We start from the raw sequence: 25,404 nt of genomic DNA on the forward strand, positions 1-25,404 counted from the left end.
TCATTGGCATGCCATTCATGACAATGATTGTCAGAGGAGATAGCTAAGGAACACAGATCTGGCCCAGGATAATGTTTATGTTATGGGCTATTATACAGTCACCTTACAACTCAATACAGTATTGTACATTCAGCCAGCAGCATTATCATCATCACCCTCCCACTGTATAAATGTTTATGGAGACCTAAATAAACCCCAATCTTGCTAAGTGTGGAGGGGGCAGGAGGATATACGTAGCTGAGGTTTGACCTGAGCAGAGGGAGGGAGATTTTGTCGAGCTTGGCTGGCAGCGACTTTTTACATAACCTATCACTGAGGACTGCTCATGCTCAGAGCAGCCAAGGAGCCTAGGGCAGGACTGTGGTGATGTAACTTACTGTCAAGCACAACAAATTCGAACCACTGATTTAACACTGCTCATTTCGGGCGCTCACTCTGCCCCCCCTGTGTGGTAGCCAGTGTAGCCAGTCACCACGGTTACCATCCATAAAAACAGGATGTATCATTGGCTAAATTTTCCTTCTAGATTAGCTGCAGTGAAATGTCTCCACACATCAGGTAGTGCCCGTGGCATTTTCCTGTAAAGATTAGGGGAGAAAATGAGTAAAAAAAAACAAAAAAACTATTTCATGTACAGATAAATAGTTAAGCAGTTAGATTAAACAACTCCTTTGTTAAGATAAATGTTTTAAAATGAAACGTGTATGGAAACAGGTGAATTAACACTCCTCAGTAAAACCCACATGGTAGCAAAAACTAACTAGCAGAAATTGTTAACAAGTTAGAAATGATTTAAACACACTTTGCTGTAGGCTACTATTTACTAGTTAACAAAAAATCATGTATGTCCTATAAAATATATTCACCCCACACAGTACTGTAATCAAAATTTACCAGAAAGCATGTAGTCCTTGGCTCAGACAGTGTAGTAGTTTGGGCTCAATAGCATTTCATTAGTGTACCAGATCTTGAGAATCAGCTGTACATGTGATGGAAGACTGCACTGCACATGCAGTACGGGGGGGAAATGTATGAAATGTATGCATTCATTACTGTAAGTCGCTCTGGATAAGAGCGTCTGCTAAATGACTAAAATGTCAAATGTTAAATCAGGGGTGTCAAACTTATTTTGCCCCGGGGGTCGCATTCATTCTTCCAGGTCCGTAGGGCTGCACTGAAAATGTGTGTGTGTATATATATATATATATATATATATATATATATATATATATTTTATGAATTTAATGTATTTATTTATATATATATTTTATGAATTTAATGTATTTATTTATATATATATTTTATGAATTTAATGTATTTATTTATATATATATTTTATGTATTTATTTATATATATATTTTATGTATTTATTTATATATATATATTTTATGTATTTATTTATTTATTTGTCATCTATCCATCGTTCTTGGAATTTTTATGCTCCTTGACTTTCTAGCTTTCATTTCAGTGATTATTAGTGAGCTGGACACAGTGAAGAAACTGTAATAATGTAGGTCCATTATCATTTCTACACAGTTTGTATTTGATTTTAGTAATTTGCAAGTATATATATTCTTGGAATATTATTTATAGCTCGTGGGCCGGATTAGACCCCCTCGCGGGTCAGATCTGGCCCCCACGCCATATGTTTGACACCCCTGGGCCTGATGTTTACATTTTATTTGTTTTCCTTTAATGTTTTGCGCTCAAGGCATATTGCAATTAGAATGCATGGTGGTACCTCAGGGAGCGATGGCCTTTGAATTAGTGTGTATCTGTTGTAATGTACATAATTAGGCCTCACAGAACAGCCGACCGAGAGGCCTAATCAGCTCTGACTAAAATCGTTGTTTTCCTACAGCCACCAGCAGGTTGAAAACATGACATTTTTACCCTCATTAAATGTACATGAACGTTGTAGATGCGGTTAAACTTTGCACTTATATCAACAAACCTGGGAGGTAGTGTGGGCTTGTCAGGCCAATGGGAGGAATATAAAATGCTTCAATTAAAAGTGCTGTCCTTGATCATGGAGAAACTACTTTTGCTGATGAAACCCTGTAAGGACTGAGTAGGACATTATATTTGTATTTGTATAATTAATTGTGCTGGTACTTTAGCTCTATCAGTGGAACTCATGTGGTAACTATGTAGCCTCCAGTAGAAAAGAAAGACCCTTGTTGGTTGTTTGTTAACAGAGAAACAGGTTTCACTGAATGCCCATTTTCCTTTATAGCTGTATAATTCCTGCATAATTATTTCATGACACAGCCATGTTAGTGTGTTTCATTAACACTCATTACAGTCTCATAACCCTGACCTTCTACTACTGTCAGGAGGAACACTTGCAATCTAACAGCAGCTAGTTGCTTAGTTGTGTGTTTCATAATGGAAGTCTATTTAAAACCATGGATTGAATCATGAGGGTGCCTGGAGCTGGAGTTGCTGTTACTTCCATAGCAGACCAGGGAACGCTCATAAGAATGGAGATACTAACATAGAAACGTCAGAGTCCAGACCAATATAGACATACTGTATTGTGGGAATGTCCAAGAGCCAATGTGTAATGTTACATGTATGTTTTGATCATATTGTTGTGTGTGTGATCCCCACAGAAGCACAAGGTGGACCTGTTCCACAAGCTGCGTCATGTGATGAATGAGCTCTTTGACCTGCGTCGGCAGCTCATCCAAGGTCACCTGGCCCAGGACCAGACCAGAGAGATCAAACGCCACATAACCGTGCGCCTGGACTGGGGCAACGAGTGAGTTGATGTAGTGTAGCGCATGGGCCAGGGCCCATATCATGTTTGTGTGTGCATTTGTAATACTGTATCATGCTACAGAACATAATGTAGATGTAATGTATTGACACGGTCATATAGCAGATTTGTTTATACAAAGCGATTCCTAGATAATCTATACAGTGGGTATCATAAGTATTCACCCACCTTGGATTTGTTAAAAAAATGTATTACTAATATACCTTGATTACAAGGCCCTCCCTCGCTCTCCCTTTGTCAAATCAGATCCCGCCTCCGTTCTGCTCCTCACCACCTATAGGCAGAATACACCTCCCGTGGTAAGGATTGTTCAACGTTAATCTGACCAATCGGAATCTATGCTTCAAGATTATTTTGATCACGCGGACTGGGAAATATTCCGGGTTGCCTCTGAGAATAGTATCGATGTATACACTGACTCGGGAAGGGCATAGAGGATGTTGTTCCCACTGTGACGATTAGATACTTACCAAACCAAAAAACTTGGATAGATGGCAGCATTCATGCAAAAATGAAAGCCCAAATTACCACATTTAACCATGGCAATGTGACTGGGAACATGGACGTGTACAAACAGACCAGCTACGACCTCCATAATGCAATCAGAGGCAAAACGGGACTTGCACTGAATGTACAAAACATTAAGGACACCTTCCTAATATTGAGTCATACACCCCCCTTTTGCCCTCAGAACAGCCTCAATTCGGCTGTGCATGGACTATGCAAAGTGTCGAAAGCATTTCACAGGGATGCTGGCCCATGTTGACTCCAATGCTTCTCACAGGTGTCAAGTTGGCTGGATTTCCAAGTTGGCTGGATTTTTGGGTGGTAGACCATTCTAGACACACATGGGAAACTGTTGAGTGTGAAAAACCGAGCAGTGTTGCAGTTCTTGACACAAACTGGTGTGCCTGGCAACCTACTACCATACCCCATTCAAAGGCACTTAAATATTTTGTCTTGCCCATTCACCCTCTGAATGGCACACAAACACAATCAATGTCTCAATTGTCACAAGGCTTAAAAATCCTTCTTTAACCTGTCTCCTCCCCTTCATCTACACTGATTGGAGTGTATTTAACAAGTCACATCAATAAGGGATCATAGCTGTCACCAGGATTCACCTGGTCAGTCTGTTATGGAAAGAGCAGGTATCTTTAATGTTTTGTACACTCAGCGTATGTGGCAGGGACTCCAGACAATCACAGATTATAAAGGGAAAGCCAGCCACGTTGCGGACACCGACACCTCGTTCCCGGACTAGCTAAACACCTTCGCCTGCTTCAAGGACTGTGTGCTCTCATTCTCCATCATTCTCCGTGAGTAAGTGATTTAAGGGTGTTAAACCTCGCAAGGCCACCGGCCCAGATGTCTTCTCAGAGCAAGTGCAGACAAGCTGGCTGGAGTTTTTAAAGAAATATTCAATCTCTCCATATCACCATCTGTTGTCCCCACTTGCTTCAAGATGTCAACCATTGTTCCTGTACCCAAGAAATTGAAGGTAACTGAACTAAATTACTATTGTCGCGTAGCACTCCTGTCATTTTAATTTTTTTAATTTTACCTTTATTTAACTAGGCAAGTTAGTTAAGAACAAATTCTTATTTACAATGACGGCCTAGGAACAGTGGGTTAACTGCCTTGTTCAGGGGCAGAACAACGATCATGAAGTGCTTTGAGAGGCTAGTTAAGGACTATATCACCTCCACCTTACCCGACACCCTAGACCCACTACAATTTGCATATCGCCCCAACAGATCCACGGATAAAGCAATTGCCATTGCACTGCACACTGCCCTATCCAACCTGGAGAAGAGAGATACCTATGTAAGAATGTTGTTAATCGACTACAGCTCAGCCTTCAACAACATAGTGCCCTCCCAAGCTCATCACTGAGCTCAGGGCCCTGGGACTGAAACCCTCTGTGTGCAACTGGGTCCTGGACTTCCTGATGGGACGACCCCAAGTGATGAAGGTAGGCAACAACCACTCTGCCATGCTGATCCTCAACACGGGGGCACCATAGGGGTGCGTGCTCAGCCCCCTCCCGTACTTCCTGTTCACCCATGACTGCATTGCCACCCATGTCTCCAACTCAATCATAAAGGTTGCTGACAACACAACCGTGGTAGGCATGATTACCAACAACGATCAGACAGCCTACAAGGAGGAGGTGAGAGCCCTGGTGGAGTGGTGCCAGGAAAATAACCACTTCCTCAACGTCAACAAAATGAAGGAGCTGATCGTGGACTACAGGAGAGGGCAGAAAACACGCCCCAATCCACATTGATGGGGCCGCAGTGGAGAGAGTCAAAAGCTCCAAGTTCATCTACGTGGATATCACTGACAACCTGAATTGGTCCCTTCACACAGACAGCATGGTGATGAAGGTGCACCAGTGCCTCTTCAACCTCAGGAGGCTGGAGAAATTTGTCTTGGCCCCTAAGACCCTCACAAACTTCTACAGATGCATCATAGAGAGCATCCTGTCGGGCTGCACCGTCTGCAACCGCAGGGCTCTCCAGAGGGTGGAGTCTAACGTCAGTCTAACGCATCACCGGGGGCACACTGCCTGCCCTACAGCACATCTACAGCACCCAGTGTCACAGGAAGGCCAAGAACATCATCAAGGACCTCAGCCACCTGAGCCATGGCCTGTTCATCCCGCTATCATCTTGAACTGGCTCTCTTGAGGACCGCCACAAGAAAGGAAGACCCAGAGTTACCTCTGCTGCAGAGGATGCGTTCATTAGAGATAACTGCACCTCAGATTGCAGCCCAAATAAGTGCTTCACAGAGTTCAAGTAACAGACACATCTCAACATCAACTGTTCAGAGGAGACTGCGTGTATCAGGCCTTCATGGTTGAATTGCTGCAAAGAAACCACTACGAAAGGACACCAATAAGACTTGCTTGGGCCACGAAACACGAGCAGTGGACATTAGACCGGTGGAAATCTGTCCTTTGGACAATGACCCAACACACCTCCAGGCTGTGTAAGGACTATTTGACCAAGAAGGAGAGGTGATGGAGTGCTTCATCAGATTATCTGGCCTCCACAATCACACGACCTCAACCCAATTGAGATGGTTTGGGATGAGTTGTACCGCAGAGTGAAGGAAAAGCAGCCAACAAGTGCTCAGTGTATGTGGGAACTCCTTCAAGCATTCGAGGTAAAGCTGGTTGAGAGAATGCCAAGAGTGTGCAAAGCTGTCATCAGGGCAACAGGTGGCTACTTTAAAGAATCTAAAATATATTTTGATTTAACACTTTTTTTGGTCACTACATGATTCCATATGTGTTATTTCATAGTTCTGATGTTTTTACTATTATTCTACAATATAGAAAATAGTAAAAATAAAGAAAAACCCTTGCATGAGTAGGTGTGTCCAAACTTTTGACTTACTGTGTGGCTGAAGTATTCATACCCCTTGACTTATTCAACATTTTGTTGTGTTACAGCCTTAATAATAAAACATGTATTAAATTGTTTTTCCTCACCCATTTACACACAATATCCCATAATGACAAAGTGAAAACATGTTTTTGTTTTAGCACATTTATTGAATTGAAAATGAAATACAGATATCTCATTTCAATTAGTATTCACACCCTTGAATCAATACATGTTAGAATCACCTTTGGCAGCGATAACAGCTGTGAGTCTTTCTGGGTATGCCTCTAAGAGCTTTGCACACCTGAATTGTACAATATTTGCATATTACTTGTTAAAGATTCATCCAGCTCTGCCAAGTTGGTTGTTGATCATTGCTAGACATCCATTTTCAAGTCTTGCCATAGATTTTCAAGCCCATTTCAGTAAAAACCGTAACTAGGCCACTCCGGGACATTCAATGTCATCTTGGTAAGGCACTCCAGTGTATATTTGGCCTTGTGTTTTAGGTTATTGTCCTGCTAAACGGTGAATTTGTCTTCCAGTGTCTATTGGAAAGCAGACTGAACCAGGTTTTCCTCTAGGATTTTGCCTGTGCTTAGCTCTCTTACATTTCTATTTATCCTAAAAAAAACTCCCTAGTCCTTGACGATCACAAGCATACCCATAAAATGATGCGGCCACCACTATGCTTGAAAATATGAGGGGTACTCAGGGAGGTGTTGTGTTGGATTTGCCCCAAACATAATGATTTGTATTCAGGACATAAAGTGAATTTCTTTGCCACATTTTTTGCAGTTTTACTTTAGTGCCTTATTGCAAACAGGATGCTTGTTTTGGAATATTTTAATTCTATACAGGCGTCCTTCTTTTCACTGTCATTTATGTTAGTATTGTGGACTAACTGCAATGTTGTTGATCCATCCTCAGTTTTCTCTTATCACAGCCGTTAAACTCTGTAACTGTTTTAGTCACGATTGGCCTCATGGAGAAATCTCTGAGCGGTTTCCTTCTTCGTCTCAGACAACTGAGTTAAGGGTTGTACCACAACAAAATGTGGAAAATGTAAAGGGGTGAAGGCACTGTATATTTATATACAATATAGTGTGTATTTATTATTTATATATATATCACACACACACTACCGTTCAAAAGTTTGGGGTCACATAGACATTTCCTTGTTTTTGAAAGAAAAGGAAGAAAAAAAAATCCGTTAAAATAACATCAAATTAATCAGAAATACAGTGTAGGCATTGTTGATGTTGTAAATTACTATTGTAGATGGAAACGGCTGATGTTTAATGAATTATCTATATAGGCGTACAGAGGCCTCGTTGTGTTAGCTAATCCAAGTTTATCATTTTAAAAGGCTAATTGATCATTAGAAAACCCTTTTGCCATTCTGTTAGCACAGCTGAAAACTGTTGTGCTGATTTAAAGAAGCAATAAAACTGTCCTTCTTTAGACAAGTTGAGAAGAAAAAAAACTGAGAACTTGAGCGTGCATAACTATTCACCCCTCCAAAGTCAATACTTTGTAGAGCCACCTTTTGCAGCAATTACAGCTGCAAGTCTCTTGGGGTATGTCGCTATAAGGTTGGCACATCTACCACTGGATTTTTTGCCTGTTCTTCAAGTGTACAGCATTCTTAGGGTCATTGTCCTGCTGGTGAACCTCCGTCCCAGTCTCAAATCTCTGAAGACTGAAACATGTTTCCCTCAAGAATTTCCCTGTATTTAGCGCCATCCATCATGCCTTACGTTCTGACCAGTTTCCCATTCCCTGCCGATGAAAAACATCCTCACCGCATGATGATGCCACCACCATGTTTCACTGTGGAGATGGTGTTCTTGGGGTGATGAAGTGTTGGGTTTGTGCCAGACAGCATTTTCCTTGATGGCCAAAAAGCAGATTTTTAGTCTCATCTGACCAGAGTACCTTCTTCCATATGTTTGGGGAGTCTCCCACATGACTTTTGGCGAACACCAAACGTGTTTGCTTATTTTTTTTCTTTAAACAATGGCTTTTTTCTGGCCACTTCCGTAAAGCCCAGCTCTGTGGCGTGTACGGCTTAAAGTGGTCCTATGGACAGATACTCCAATCTCCACTTTTGACATTTGCAGCTCCTTCAGGGTTATCTTGGGACTCTTTTGTTGCCTCTCTGATTAATGCCCTCCTTGCCTGGTCTGTGAGTTTTGGTAGGCGACCCTCTCTTGGCAGGTTTGTTGGGGTGCCATATTCTTTCAATTTTTTTAATAATGGATTTAATGGTGCACTGTGGGATATCAGTTTCAGATATTTTTTTATAACCCAACCATGATCTGTACTTCTCCACAACTTTGTCCCTGACCTGTTTGGAGAGCTCATTGGTCTTCATGATGCATCTTGCTTGGTGGTGCCCCTTGCTTAGTGGTGTTGCAGACTCTGGGGCCTTTCAGAGCAGGTGTGTGTATATATACTGAGATCATGTGACACTTAGATTGCACACAGGTGGACTTTATTGAACTAATTATGTGACTTCTGAAGGTAATTGGTTGCACCAGATCTTATTTAGGGGCTTCATAGCAAAGGGGGTAAACACATATGCACGCACCACTTTGCTTTTCTTATTTTTTTTTACTTTTTCGAAACGTGTCATTTTTTTCCCATTTCACTTAACCAATTATGTCTATTTTGCGTATGTCCATTACATGAAATCCAAATAAAAATCCATTTAAATTACAGGTTGTATTGCAACAAATTAGGAAAAACGCTAAGGGGGATGAACGCTTTTGCAAGGCACTGTTCTCATTCAAGGGTTTTTCTTTATTTTTACTATTTTCTACATTGTAAAATAATGCTGAAGACATCAAAACTATTAAATAACACATGGAATCATGTAGTAACCAAAAAAGTGTTTAAACAAATCAAAATATATTTTAAATTCTTCATAGTAGCCATCCTTTGCCTTGATGACAGCTTTGCACACTCTTGGCATTCTCTCAACCATCTTCATCTGGAATGCTTTTCCAACAGTCTTTTAGGAGTTCCCACATACGCTTTGCACTTGTTGGCTGCTTTTCCTTAACACTGCGTTCCAACTCATCGCAAACCATCTCAGTTGGGTTGAGGTCGGGTGGTTGTGGAAGCCAGGTCATCTGATGCAGCACTCCAGCCTGGATGTGTGTAAGGGTCATTGTCCAAAGGACAGATTTCCACCGGTCTTATGTCCATTGCTCATTTTTCTTGGCCCACGCAAGTCTATTCTTCTTATTGGTGTCCTTTAGTAGTGGTTTCTTTGCAGAAATGCAAGCGTGAAGGCCTGATTCACGCAGTCTCCTATGAACAGTTCATGTTGAGATGTGTCTGTTGCTTGAACTCTGAAGCATTTATTTGGGCTGCAATTTCTGAGGCTGGTAACTCTAATGAACTTATTCTCTGCAGCATAAGTAACTGGGTCTTCCTTTCCTCATGAGAGCCAGTTTCATCATAGCGCTTGATGGTTTTTGCAACTGTACTTGAATAAACTTTCAAAGTTCTTGAAATTTTACGGATTGACTGACCTTCATGTCTTAAAGTAATGATGGACCATCATTTCTCTTTGTTTATTTGAGCTGTTCTTGCCATAATATGGACTTGGTCTTTTACCAAATAGGGTTATCTTCTGTATACCACCCCTACCTTGTTGCAACACAACTGATTGGCTCAAACGCATTAAGAAGGAAAGAAACTCCACAAATGAACTTTTGACAAGGCACACCTGTTTATTGAAATGCATTTCAGGTGACTACCACATACAGCTGGTTGAGAGAATGCCATGAGTGTCCAAAGCTGTCAAGGCAAAGGGTGGCTACTTTGAAGAATCAAAAATATATTTTGATTTGTTTTGGTTACTACATGATTCAATGTGTTATTTCATAGTTTTGATGTCTTCACTATTATTGTACAATGTAGAAAATTGTAAAAATAAAGAAAAACCCTTGAATGAGTAGATGTGTCAACTTTTGACTGGTAGTGTTATTTATATATATATATATATATATATTTATATATATATATATATATATATATATATATATATATATATATATATATATATATACTGCTCAAAAAAATAAAGGGAACACTTAAACAACACAATGTAACTCCAAGTCAATCACACTTCTGTGAAATCAAACTGTCCACTTAGGAAGCAACACTGATTGACAATACATTTCACATGCTGTTGTGCAAATGGAATAGACAACAGGTGGAAATTATAGGCAATAAGCAAGACACCCCCAATAAAGGAGTGGTTCAGCAGGTGGTGACCACAGACCACTTCTCAGTTCCTATGCTTCCTGGCTGATGTTTTGGTCACTTTTGAATGCTGGCGGTGCTTTCACTCTAGTGGTAGCATGAGACGGAGTCTACAACCCACACAAGTGGCTCAGGTAATGCAGCTCATCCAGGATGGCACATCAATGCGAGCTGTGGCAAGAAGGTTTGCTGTGTCTGTCAGCGTAGTGTCCAGAGCATGGAGGTGCTACCAGGAGACAGGCCAGTACATCAGGAGACGTGGAGGAGGCCGTAGGAGGGCAACAACCCAGCAGCAGGACCGCTACCTCCGCCTTTGTGCAAGGAGGAGCAGGAGGAGCACTGCCAGAGCCCTGCAAAATGACCTCCAGCAGGCCACAAATGTGCATGTGTCTGCTCAAACGGTCAGAAACAGACTCCATGAGGGTGGTATGAGGGCCCGACGTCCACAGGTGGGGGTTGTGCTTACAGCCCAACACCGTGCAGGACGTTTGGCATTTGTCAGAGAACACCAAGATTGGCAAATTCGCCACTGGCGCCCTGTGCTCTTCACAGATGAAAGCAGGTTCACACTAAGCACGTGACAGACGTGACAGAGTCTGGAGACGCCGTGGAGAACGTTCTGCTGCCTGCAACATCCTCCAGCATGACCGGTTTGGCGGTGGGTCAGTCATGGTGTGGGGTGGCATTTCTTTGGGGGGCCGTACAGCCCTCCATGTGCTCGCCAGAGGTAGCCTGACTGCCATTAGGTACCGAGATGAGATCCTCAGACCCCTTGTGAGACCATATGCTGGTGCGGTTGGCCCTGGGTTCCTCCTAATGCAAGACAATGCTAGACCTCATGTGGCTGGAGTGTGTCAGCAGTTCCTGCAAGAGGAAGGCATTGATGCTATGGACTGGCCCGCCCGTTCCCCAGACCTGAATCCAATTGAGCACATCTGGGACATCATGTCTCGCTCCATCCACCAACGCCACGTTGCACCACAGACTGTCCAGGAGTTAGCGGATGCTTTAGTCCAGGTCTGGGAGGAGATCCCTCAGGAGACCATCCGCCACCTCATCAGGAGCATGCCCAGGCGTTGTAGGGAGGTCATACAGGCACGTGGAGGTCACACACACTACTGAGCCTCATTTTGACTTGTTTTAAGGACATTACATCAAAGTTGGATCAGCCTGTAGTGTGGTTTTCCACTTTAATTTTGAGTGTGACTCCAAATCCAGACCTCCATGGGTTGATAAATTGGATTTTCATTGATTATTTTTGTGTGATTTTGTTGTCAGCACATTCAACTATGTAAAGAAAAAAGTATTTAATAAGATTATTTCTTTCATTCAGATCTAGGATGTGTTGTTTAAGTGTTCCCTTTATTTTTTTGAGCAGTGTGTATATATTTATTTATTTATTTATTTATTTATTTATTTATTTATTCCAGGTCTCTGACATTGCTCGTTCTGATTCTTCTTAATTTCTTTATTTGTGTTTGTTATTGCTGGGTATTATTGCACTGTTGGAGCTAGAAACACAAGCTTTTCGTTGCACCTGTGATAATGTATGTGACCTAAAAAATTTGATTATATTTTATTTAGATAAGAATTCACTCCCCTGAGTGTATACGTGTTTGAAACACCTTTGGAAGCGATTACAGCTGTGAGGCTTCTTGTGTAAGTCTCTTACAGCTTTGCATACCCATTTTCCTTGTTATAAAATCTTCAAGCTCTGTCAAGGTGTTGGGGATTGTGGCTATACAGCAATTTTCAAGTATTGTCATAGATTTTCAAGCAGATTTTAAGTCAACTGTAACTTGGCCACAAATCTACATTAGTAAGCAACTCCAATGTGTATTTGCCCTGTTTTTGGCCAGCTGAAAGGTATGTTGTAAAGTAGAAGAAGCAGGTTTTCCTCTAGGATTTTTCATGTGCTTCGCTCCATCCCGTTTCTTTTTATCCTGAAAACCTCCCCCGTCTTTGCCGATGTTAAGCATACCCATACCATGATGCAGCCACCTCCATGCTTTTAAAAGGAGGCAGGTACTCAGTGATGTGTTGTGTTAGATTTGCACCAAACATAAGGTTTCGCATTTAGGCCAAAAAGTGTATTCCTTTGCTGTGTTTTTTTGCAGTATTACTTTAGTGTCTTGATATATGTTTTGGAGTATTTTTGCTCTGTATATTTGAATTTTTCTTTTCACTTTAAAACATTCAGGTAATTATTGTGGAGTCACTACAATGTTGCGATATCCCCATTTTTTATTTTTCCCTTCCCATAACCGCAATTGAACTCGGTAGCTGTTTTACCACCTGAGCAGTTTCCTTCCTGTCCTGCAGCTCAGTTCAGAAGGACGACTGCATCTTTGTGTCTGGGTGATTTAAAACATCACCCACAGCATAATTATTAACTTGAGTTTAAAGAGATATTCAATGTCTGATTTATCGTTACCCATCTAACAATCAGTGCCCTTCTTTGATGCTTTTGAAAAGCTCCCTGGTCTTTGTAGTTGAATATGCGCTTGAAATTCAGTACTTGACAAAGCGACCTTATATATGTTATACAGTGCCTTCGGAAAGTTTTCAGACCCTTGACTTTTTCCACATTTTGTTACGTTACAGCCTTATTCTGAAATTGATTCAATAAAACGATTTCCTCAGCAATCTACACACAATACCCCATAATGACAAAGTGAAAACAGGTTTTTAGAAATGTTAGCAAATGTATTAAAAACAAAAAAGACACCTTATTTACATAAGTATTCAGACCCTTTGCTATGAGACTCGAAATTGAGCACAGGTGCATCCTGTTTCCATTGATCATCCTTGATGTTTCTACTACTTGATTGGAGTCCACCTGTGGTAAATTCAATTGATTGGACATTATTTGGAGAGGTGCACACCTGTCTATATAAGGTCCCACAGTTGACAGTGCATGTCAGAGCAAAAACCAAGCTATGAGGTTGAAGGAATTATCCGTAGAGCTCCGAGACAGGATTGTGTCGAGGCACAGATCTTGGGAAGAGTACCATTACATTTCTGCAGAAATGAAGGTACCCAAGAACACACTGGCCTCCATCATTCTTAAATGGAATAAGTTTGGAACCTCCAAGACTCTTCCTAGAGCTGGCTGCTTGGCCAAACTGAGCAGACGGGGGAGAAGGGCCTTGGTCAGAGAGGTGACGAAGAACCCGATGGTCACTCTGACAGAGATCCAGAGTTCCTCTGTGGCGATGGGAGAACCTTCCAGAAGGACAACTGTCTCAGCAGCACACAACCAATTAGGCCTTTATGGTAGAGTGGCCAGACGGAAGCCACTCCTCAGTAAAAGGCACAAGACAGCCTGTTTGGAGTTTGCTGAAAGACACCTAAAGACTGTCAGACCATGATAAACAGGATTCTCTGGTCTGATGAAACCAAGATTGAACTCTTTGGCCTGAATGCTAAGTGTCATGTCTAAAGGAAACCTGGCACCATCCCTACGGTGAAGCATGGTGGTGGCAGCTTCATGCTATGGGAATGTTTTTCAGCAGCAGGTACTGGGAGACTAGTCAATATCGAGGGAAAGATGAATGGAGCAAAGTACCTAGATGAAAACCTGCTCCAGAGTGCTCAGGACCTCAGACTGGGGCAAAGGTTGACCTTCCAATAGGAAAAGACAATACAGGAGTGGCTTCGGGACAAGTCTCTGAATGTCCTTGAATGGCCCAGCCAGAGCCCGGACTTGAACCTGATCGAACATCTCTGGAGAACTGAAAATAGCTGTGCAGCAACGCTCCCCATCCAACCTGACAGAGCTTGAGGATCTGCAGAGAAGAATGGGAGAAACTCCCCAAATACAGGTGTGCCAAGCTTGTAGCTTCATACCCTAATTTAGGTATCACAACAGAGGGTGAATACTTATGATACACACTGTTGTTGGCCCTAAGGGAAATGAAATGGATCCTAGATCATTGTTGCCAGCGCCATGCTCCATACTCCAGTAGCCACCTGTAGAGAGATCTGTGGGCTCCGTCCTCATCATCAAAGGAAGAGCATTAGATGAAAAGGCGATCGGTTGGATCAACTTGGACTTTTCCCCTAGTCTTAGTGAAATGGATTTGGGTGGACGTTAGTGGACATCATGCTTAGGCCTGAATTCAGTCTTTACAGATAACCTTTAGAAAACCTTTTTATGTGAATGAGTGAGGTAACGGCTTTTTTATTCACAAGCTGATGTGGAGTAACCTGTGGTTGTGTGATCTGACCACTTGGCGGTCTTAACCCTATGGTTGTAAGAATACTCCATGTGTTTTCAGTCATCACTCCAGCTCTACTGGAGGATGCTAGGGTGGCTGAGTGTGATAGTGTTATGGCGCACACGTAAATGTCAGCATCCGCCTGTCAGATCCTTTTCCAGGGAATTGGCTGTGAATGGTATAAAATACCTAGATTTTAGTTTAGTTGTGGGTAGTGGTTTCAGCACAGTGTGGAATTAAATGTTAAACAAATCTTTTATAAACTGCATACAACATAAAAACAAACACTGTGGAAAGTTGTATGAATGTTAATGAGTTGCCAATGAGTTCATTAAATCAAATAACATTTTATTTGTTACATGCTTTGTGGTAGACTAACAGTGAATTACTTACGGGTCATTTTCCAACAATGCAGAGTTAAAGATAAAACAAACAAACCAACAAAAAAAAAAAAACATTTTTGAAATAGTGACACGAGGAATAAATACACAGTGAACAATGAATGAGAAGTAAAATTAATAATTGCTTGCCAAAAATTAATGTTCTACTGCTTGTTATAGGTCACAATCTTTCGAATGAAGTGTATGCATTATTACACTTATTATTCGTCAATTGTGGAAATGAATTAAGATGGTTCTTTTTTAAAAAGTATACATATGTACTGTACAACTGAGGCAAAAGTGTTAAAGCTTAGAAATGCTGTTTGCTGCTAATCTGGTTCTGTTCTGTAGGTGGCACTTTGGGACCCATCCTTTGAAAAGAGCAATCTCTCAAAGGCCCTAGGAATAGGATCTGTGTGTACAGGGGTGGTCTGTCTGTCACAGGGACAACAATCAAACTTGGGAAGGTTTTAGCGGGTGGAATATTGGAGGACAATTGGAGGTTTACTCAGTTGCAGCAACAGTATGCATAACATTTCAAATGTTATGGTACAGCTATGTGGACACTCAATCATCATGGTACTTTTAAATGGTAAGTTTACAAACGTATATTATGGTATGTATAATTCAAACTCCTCTCATTATGGTCAGTGGTGAAATAAATTTAGCTAGTTACTATTGTAATGGCTTAGCAGACGAAAGACGAACAAAAGACGAACAGTCTTTACCTTGCTAAAAGAGGAATATACACTGAGTGTTCTAAATATTAAGGACAGCTGCTCTTTCCATGACAGACAGACTAGGTGAGTCCAGGTGGAAGCTACAGTATGATCCTTTATTGATGTCACTTGTTAAATCCGCTTAAATTAGTGTAGATGAAGGGGAGGAGACAGGTTAAAGAAGGATTTTTAAGCCTTGTGACAATTTAGACATGGAAGTGAATAATGAATAACAAAGTGCGTCTCAATATTAGGATGGTGTCCTTAATCTTTTGTACACTCAGTGTAATATCTAATGTTTACGAGAGTCATTCTACATTTTTAGATTAATATGTATTGAAAAAGGACTGGGGAGGGGCAAAACTTTTTCCTATGTAAAACAAGTATAGATGATCCCTTTATTGTCTGGGAGACTTTCAAACGTGTCTTTGAGGCCATCCAACACTTCTTTAAAACAAACAATTTAGGTCAAAAGAGTTATCAAAGGAACTAGAGGAACTAACAGTACAGCTGGATAGCAATAAAAACTGTTCCACAGAATAAGTTAAGAAGAAAAACAAAGAACTGGAGGAACTTATTCAAGAAAGATCTAGTGTAATATATTATAAAAATAAAGTGAACTGGATGACATATGGGAAAATAAATGCCCCAAATTTTTTAGCAATGCTATCAAAAAATATTTACAAAAACTTGTTACAAGTGACGGGGTTATCCTTGATTCACCAAACTATATTTTGAAAGAGGAACCAAAGTACTTTAGGCATACGTTTTCATTTCAGTCTCCTCCATCTCCACTAACTGAAGTTAATTGTAATTAAAAATATATATATTTGTAAAGAAAAATTAACAGCTGTAGAGAAAGACTTATGTGAAGGAGAAATTTCAGAGGAGGAACTTCTTAATGTAATTAAAGCCTTTAAGTCCCGGTGTGGATGGCATACCAGTTGAGGTATATAAAACCCTTTTCAATGTACTCAGATGTCTGTTATTAGCATGTTGTAGCACTCCTATAAAAATCGTAGACTCAGATACTAAGCGAGAAGGTCTGATTTCACTATTACTGAAACAGGACCCAGGTAGTAAAAATAAAAGTCGACCCCACCTAAAAAATTGGAGGACCCTTGCACTTTAGTGTTGTAATGCTAAAATTCTAGCAAAATTCATAGCACATAGAATAAAAAAGTTATTGTTGGATATTATTCATCTTAATCAGACAGGTTTTTTACATTGATACATTGGAGTTAATTTAAGTACTGGAAACAATAGAAGTCCTTGAAAAATCTGGGAAACCAGGTCTGGTATTCATAGTTGATTTTGAAAAGGCCTTTTGATAAAGTATGACTAAAATTGATATATAAATGCTTGGACTATTTTAACTTTAAAGAATATCTTTTACAGTTGGTCAAAGTTATGTATAGTAACCCCAAGTTTAAAATTGTAAGTAATGGCTACTTCTCAGAAATGATTAAACTGTAAAGAGAAAAACAGGGTTGTCCACTATCAGCATATCTATTTATTATAGCCATCGAAATATTAAAATCAGATCAAACAATAATCTCAAGTGACTAGAAATCCAGGGCTTAAAAATAAAGGTGTCATTGTAAACTGACGACTCTTGTTTTAAATCCGCAATTTGGATCCCTGCACAACCTCAGAGGATATAGATACTTTTTCTAACCTCTCTTAATCACAACCATGTACCATATGTGACCGACCGGCTCGATTCGGTCTTATGTAGCAAAATTTGAAATTGTCATGTCTGGCGCTCGTTGTCGGCTGTTGTCTAATCATGACGCACACCTGCCACCATCATTACGCGCACCTGCGCCTCATGACATTCACCTGGACTCCATCACTTTCTTGATTACGTCCACTATATCTGTCACTCCCCTTGGTTCTTTCCTCAGGTGTTATTGACTCTGTTTCGGTTTCATGTCTGTACACTTCATGTTTTCTTGTTTTGTACCATGTTCTATTTTTTTTATTCAATGATTCACTCCCTGTACTTGCTTCCCGACTCCCAGTGTACACGTTACATACATTGTTTTTTACATTGGCTAAAAGTAGAGACTCAGAGCTAGAAAATGGTATATCATACACTACAGTTGTCTACACTCATTCAGCATTGTTCACACCCTTTTAAGCTTTAGCCCCACCCATCTCTTTAAGGATTCACATGCAAGGCTATGTACTAAACAACCAAATATTTCAAGACTAAAGGCTGGTTTATACTATGGGTGTGTTCTCAAGTGCCAGAGTGTGTTCTGGAAGTTCGTAAACTCAGAGCGTTGGCAGATTAAAAATGGCCAAATTCAGAGCGTTTTGCTTTCAGAGCACACACGGGACACTGTGGCCGAAAATAGGGTTGAGCCGAGCTTGGATGCTTGACTGCTTACTGGCTAACGTTGGCTAGCTAATTTCAGACACAAATGAGAAAAAAACTCCACAATTTTACACGTCCTAGCAGAGCTGATTAGGCTATTTTTATGTTATCCGGAGCGTTGGTGACTGCAACTGTGCTGCTGTCAACAATTGAATTTAAAAAATGTGCAAACGTTTACTGACACCAGTCATTTTCAACAGATGCTGAGCGTTTGTAAATTTGTCAGTTATTCTGCACTCTGACACATTGAGACGAGGGTGCTCTGAAATCTGAGTAGATAGCCAAAGCGAATTTACTAGTGGAGTCTTTTGTTTAGACATGTAGCTAGCTAGCTTAACAATTAACCATAATCCCAGCTAACCAACCAGGTTCAATGTTAGCTAGCTAACATTAGGCTATAACTAGCAATGCAAATGGCTCTGAGATACGAATAATATTACTACCCAGATCATACATGTACCATTATCTAGCTAGCCAGCCACTTTAAATTGAAATGAAAACGACTTTCTGATAAATTAGAAATGTGTAATATCTGAAAATGTAGCTAGCTAGACTCTCTTACCTGTATACATGGATGGACGTTTCTCCCTCTGTCACGGATGCCATGGTTGCCCTTAGCTTGAAGATATAATCCAGAGACAGGTTTTTTATACAACAGCCTTCTCTTTTCAACTCCTTCTGCATATTTGCAATCAAGCGCCAGAATTTTCTTCATCTCATTAGCTATCATACTCTAGTTCCGAGGAATTCAAAACTCGGGTCCTCCAGAAAGTGGAGAGCAAAACTTATGCAGTTCTACTATGGGATATTTTTTTTAAAAGCAGTGTTAGAAAGGATTACCTACACATACTGACCAGCTCATTATAGACAGAAGCGGGCTACATGGCAGACCAATCCGAACTCTCGGCAAGTCCAGCCCAGTTATTATCTCAGCCAATCATGGCTAGTAGGAAGGTTGCTGACTTTTTCCATGGCTAAACCAACTTGGCTTGTAATTTTAAATGTTTTATTTGTATTTACAGATGGCATACAAGTCTGTTATTAACGCACATGAAAGTTCACATGTTCCAGAAGGCATTTAGATTTTAAAAAAGTTCACGGTCAAATGGTGCTCCCTTGAAGTAGTGACCCGAGTCACATATTACGTATTGGATCACAAAAAAATAAAATTTTACATTACAATGTAGTTTACCAATAAATCGGTCTGACGGTGAAGTGTACATACTCGTCATTCATGTCCCGAAATAAATCAATTGTCACTACAAAACATTTTAATAGAAAGTTAGCAAAAATAGATAACATCTTGCTACCTTGGAAAGAAAAATACCTGTCTATTGTAGAAAAATCACCCTGATTTTTAATTGATTTAGTCATATTCCTGTTTACCTATTTACTGATGGCCATGCCGAAACCGGGGGAAAAAAAGTATAATATGAGCAAAGAAGATTCCACTTCGTTTGGAATGGAAAGCCAGGCAAAATTTAAATGGGCCTATTTAGATTATAAATTTGGAGGGCTACAATTATTAAATATTAAAGCATTGAACCTCTCACTAAAGGCTTCATTCATACAAAAGTTTTATTTATTTTATTTATCCAAACTTGTTCTCCTGCACATTAAGAATGGCTCACCATGAAAAAAAAATGCCTCTCCTTTTATTCAGATTATAAACTCTCACTTTCGGTTATTTGAAAATGATATAATCTCCAAAATGTTGCCATTTTTAAAACAAGACCTAGAAATCTGGTTAGAATTTCAGTTTAATCCACTAGAAAATAACAATATTACAACAAATATTCTGGTTAAACTCAGATATACTAATTGATAAAAAAACGAACATTATAATAATAATCTTTGTTAATGTCACACATGCAGCTAACAAAAGTATATTGAAACGTCTGCTCTATCCAAATTTACAACCAACCGATTTGAGGCATTACACCAAAAATGGAGGAGGAGAGTGGAAGGCGGAGAAGCTAAGGAACGTATCTGTCGGTCCTTTTATTATAGACCAAAATTGGTTGGAAAATATTTGATAAATAAAAAAGTTGAAGCACCTTTGGCAGCCTCGAGTCTTCTTGGGTATGACGCTACAAGCTTGGCACACCTGTATTCGGGGAGCTTCTCCCATTCTTCTCTGCAGATCATCAAGCTTTGTCAGGTTGGATGGGGAGTGTCGCTGCAATGCTATTTTCAGGTCTCTCCAGCGATGTCGAAAGGATTCAAGTCTAGGCTCTGGCTGGGCCACTCAAGGACATTGAAACTTGTCCCGAAGCCACTCCTGCGTTGTCTTGGCTGTGTGCTTAGTGTCATTGTCTTGTTGGAAGCTGAACCTTTGCCCCATGCTCCACCATAGGGATGGCGCAAGGTTTCCTCCAGATGTGACACTTGGCATTCAGGTCAAAGAGTACAATCTTGGTTTCATCAGACCAGATAATCTTGTTTTTCATGGGCTGAGAGTCCTTTAGGTCCAAGCGGGCTGTTATGTGCCTTTTACTGAGGAGTGGCTTTTGTCTGGCCACTCTACCATAAAGGCCTGATTGGTGAAGTGCTGCAGAGATGGTTGTCCTTCTGGAACGCTCTCCCATCTCCACAGAGGAACTCTGAAGCTCTGTCAGAGTGACCATTGGGTTCTTGGTCACCTCCCTGACCAAGGTCCTTCTCCCCCGATTGCTCAGTTTGGCTGGGCGGCCAGCTCTAGGGAGATGTTTGGTGCCCTTTCCCAGATCTGTGCCTCGACACAATCCTGTCTCGGCGCTTTACTGAGAATTCCTTCGATCTCATAGCTTGGTTTTTGCTCTGATATGCACTCAACTGTATGACCTAATACAGACAGGTTTGTGCCTTTCCAAATCATGTCCAATCAATTTGAAGAAACATCTCAAGGATGTTCAATGGAAACAGAGTGCAACCATCCCTGCTCTGCAGATTTTGCTGCGAAGAGGTAGAATCATTAGGTCACTTGTTTTGGTACTGCCCATACTGCATGTAGCTTGTTTTTGGTTGCAGGCTCAGGAATGGCTGAAAAAGCACAATATTTACCTAAAGCTTGTGGTTGCCTACCCTCACCGCCAGGGGGCGGCCCTTCAGGAAGTCCAAGATCCAGTTGCAGAGTAAGGTCTTCAGTCCCAGGGTCCTGAACTTTGTGATGAGTCTGGAAGGGACTGTGATGTTGAATGCTGAGCTGTAGTCAATGAAGAGCATTATTTCACAGGTACAGTTGAAGTCGGAAGGTTACAAACACTTAACTCGTTTTTCAACCACTTCACAAATTTCTTGTCCTAACCTACTTGCCAAAACTATAGTTTGTTAACATCTACTTTGTGCATGACAAGTCATTTTTCCAACAATTGTTTACAGGCAGATTATTTCACCTATAACTCACTGTATCACATTTCCAGTGGGTCAGACCATTCAGGAAGGAGCCGTCATACCATTCAGGAAGGAGACGCGTTCTGTCTCCTAGAGATTAACGTACTTTCGTGCAAAAAGTGCAATTCAATCCCAGAACAACAGCAAAGGACCTTGTGAAGATGCTGGAGGAAACGAGTACAAAAGTGTCTATATCCACAGTAAAACGAGTCCTATATCGACATAACTTGAAAGGTCGCTCAGCAAGGAAGAAGCCACTGCTCCAAAACCGGCATAAAAAAGCCAGACTATGGGGAGGTGCTTTTGCTGAAGGAGGGACTGGTGCACTTCATAAAATAGATGGCATCATGAGGAGGAAGAAGTATGTGGATATATTGAAGCAGCATCTCAAGACATCAGTCAGGAAGTTAATGCTTGGTCATAAATGGGTCTTCCAAATGGACAATGACCCCGAGCATACTTCCAAAGTTGTGGCAAAATGGCTTAAGGACAACAAAGTCAAGATATTGGAGTGGCCATCACAAAGCTCCGACCTCAATCCTATAGCAAATTTGTGGGCAGAACTGAAAAAGCGTGTGTAAGCAAGGAGGCCTACACACCTGACTCGGTTACACCAGCTCTGTCTGGAGGAATGGGCCAAAATTCACCCAACTTATTGTGGGAAGCTTGTGGAAGGCTATCCAAAGCGTTTGACCCATGTTAAATAATTTAAAGGCAATGCTTCCAAATACTAATTGAATGCATGTAAACTTCTGACCCACTTGGAATGTGATGAAAGAAATAAAAGCTGAACTAAATCATTCTCTCTACTATTATTCTGACATTTCACATTCTTAAAATAAAGTGGTGATCCTAACTGACCTAAGACAGGGAATTTTTACTAGGATTAAATGTCAGGAATTGTGAAAAACTGAGTTTAAATGTATTTGGCTAAGGTGTATGTAAACTTCCGACTTTAACTATATTCCTTTTGTCCAGGTGGGTGTGGAGTGCAACAGAGATTGCGTCATCTGTGTGGTATGCGAATTGGAGTGGGTCCAGATTGTCTGCGATAATGGTGTTGGTATGAGCCAGAATGATAAGCATTTCAGGGCTATATATGTGAGTGCTACAGGCTTGAAACAAGTTGATATTACAGACCGGATCAGGCATAGGAGAATACATGTGCCAGCTGTTCAGTGCATGCTCTCAGTACACGTTATTGTATTCCGTCTGGCCTTGCGAATGTTAACCTGTTTAAAGGTTTTACTCACATCGACTACGGAGAGCGAGGTCGTACAGTTGGGCTCTCATGCATAGGCGCCTGAGCAATGGAGAAAATGGAGCAGCTGCATCCCCACATTTTTACCAGAAAAGTGTCATGATCCATTGGAAAATGTTCAATGATTAGTGATGTTTTGAGCTAGTCTGTATTAAGATGGATGTGTCAACTTTCTTATATAATGAACAGATTGCATTTTGCATCCCCTCAAGATGAATGGTTTTGCCCACTTTAACGTTTTTCTGCTTCCCTCCTGCATGCCATTCTTTTGGTTCAGTTAGAAAGCACTAGTTGCACCACTGGTGTTTTAAAATCCAAAGGCACCTGCAGGCATTTAACAGCACTGTGCATTGTTGCCATATATTTTCCCAACATCAATCGGTTAATCCTTAAGTCTATTGACGCCCCCGTGCATCAATCTAATTAACATGATACTCAAATCCCCATAAAAATCCTTCAGGTTTTTAAGCTTGAGATATGTTTTTTTTTTTTGCATGGGCAGCATCTCAATCCACCACATACCCCTATGTCAGCCTGTCGCGTCTGCAGTGGAAAGTGGCAGAGTTACAGCGCTGTTTGTCAGACCAGGAAACAGCCCGCAAATCGGGTTGTAGAGCAAAATGGAGAACACCATCGGGTTTGTGAGTCTCCCCTTTCCACAGTGGGGTTAAATTAGTTTGTAGCCCAAACAGTTCAGATGCTACAGACAGAAGTTGGCAGACGAGTCCCGAGGGGCTTGTGGGGGTTGAAGAGCAAAACGGAGAACACAATCGTGCTCCTGGTAGTCTCGTCTTTCAATAGAGTGGCCATATTAGTCAGTAGGCCAAACCATTCAGACACTACAGATGTTTTCTTGAGAAGACAGATTTCAGGATGTCTCCTTGTCTTACAAACAGTGCTGTAGCTCTGTCACTTTCCACCGCAGATGTGATGGATTGAGATGCGGCCCATGCAAAAAATAGAAAAATATACATTATCTCTAGCTTAAACTGACAGATTTTGATGGGGATATTTGTATTATGTTAATTAGATTATGGACTCTTAAGGATGAATTATTGGGGGTGGGACTTTCAGGGAAGGGAGTAGATTAGTAATCTAGTCATTAAACACATTTTCAATGTAATTTGTTGTGGCAAATCCTATATCAATCAAATTTCAATCTAATGGATTTATAAAGCCCTTTTTTCATCAGCAGATGTCACAAAGTGCAATACAGAAACCCAGCCTAAAACCCCAAACAGCAAGCAATGCAGATGTAGAAGCACTTTGAAAGGCAGGAACCTAGGATGAAACCTAGAGAGGAAACTGGCTCTGAGTGGTGGCCAGTCTTTCTCTGGCTGTGCCGGGTGGAGATTATAGACATGGCCATTAAGGCCAGATATTTCTTCAAGATGTTCAAATAGTTGTGTTCTGTTCAAAAATATGCATTCCCCTGTGAAGAAACAGTGTAAAATTGCAGAAAATTGTTTTTCTCCAATTCCAAAAAATATGAACAAATAATTTGATCAACAAAATAATTGCAAAAAAAATGCACCCCCACTTTCAGACAAAGCTAGGCGCTCTTGCAAGTATAAAAGGCAATTAGCTCTTGTTCAAACCCTGCTTACAGAAGGGATATTTCGGAATTTTGGCAATGAAGCACGAGAGCCAGATGAGCTCATGGATACCATTAAGTCTCTGCATCCAGTATGAAGGAAGTTAGATGTAGTTTCGCCAGCCAGTGCTAACTAGAGTTGATGCAATGAATGGAGATGCACTAACGCTAGTTAGCAACTTCCTTCAAACTGCACGCAGAGACATCAAAATAGTATCCATGAGTTAATCTCATAGATTGTCGATAAAGGGCTTTTATTTAGCAAAAATCCGGAAGTATCCATTTAATAATAACTGTCTCAACAAGACCTAAATGCCTTCTATGCTTGCTTAGAAGAATATTTAAGATATATAAGGGGTATTTTTTTTAGATAAGAGGAAATGCTTTTTGTGTGTTCTTGGATGGTTGATGTTATGATTTGTTGCCTCCCACCTCCTCTCTCTCTCTCTCTCTCGCTCTCGCTCTCTCTCAATAGGCACCTTGGCTTGGACCTTGTTCCTAGAAAGGAGTTTGAAATGGTGGATCCGGATCATATCAGTGCATCTGAACTCTACAAAATGGTATGGTCAACATAGGGAGGTATTAATGTTGCATTCTATATGGGTGTTATGTGTGAATGCAAATCTATACACATAATTTCCTCTTTCAAACCCCTGGGAAATAAGAGAACAGTGACCCTCAAGATGTGCATTATTATAATGTATTTATTAATTTAATATTATTATACAGGCACAGGGTACTTCCATATATTTGACTAAAACTATTCTTCCTTTGTGTGATATATTAAAATACTAAGTGTGTGGGTCGTGAATTACTGTATTTTTTGTATTTACTGACAAGTGTGTTTTATGCAAATGTATGTTGGAATCTGTGTGTGTGCATGTGCGTGTGTGCTGTATGATTTGTGTTTGTCTGCCTTGTGCACTTGTGAATGTATGTGTCTTGTATGCATTTTCTTAGTAAGGGTGTTTGTGCGTGTGGCACAACTCCGCTTTTGTGGATCAAACCAGTTCATCCCC

General features: G+C 40.7%; 1 protein-coding gene across 4 annotated transcripts in view; it reads left to right on the top strand.

Moving 5' to 3' along the window:
* LOC106571850 (dedicator of cytokinesis protein 3) overlaps positions 1–25,404 on the top strand; it is a 111,609-nt gene that overhangs the window by 53,976 nt on the left and 32,229 nt on the right. For all 4 annotated transcript variants that reach the window (XR_001321018.2, XR_006759220.1, XM_014145341.2 and 1 more), the window contains exons 29-30: positions 2,617–2,765; positions 24,861–24,945. Coding sequence is in view for 2 of the 4 variants with exons in the window: in XM_014145341.2 (XP_014000816.2) it covers positions 2,617–2,765; positions 24,861–24,945 (234 nt within the window). In the remaining 2 variants the exon portion in view is untranslated. The remainder of the gene's footprint in view (positions 1–2,616; positions 2,766–24,860; positions 24,946–25,404) is intronic.

The sequence above is a fragment of the Salmo salar genome, chromosome ssa15, assembly GCF_905237065.1.
Source record: "Salmo salar chromosome ssa15, Ssal_v3.1, whole genome shotgun sequence".
Lineage (NCBI taxonomy): Eukaryota > Metazoa > Chordata > Actinopteri > Salmoniformes > Salmonidae > Salmo > Salmo salar.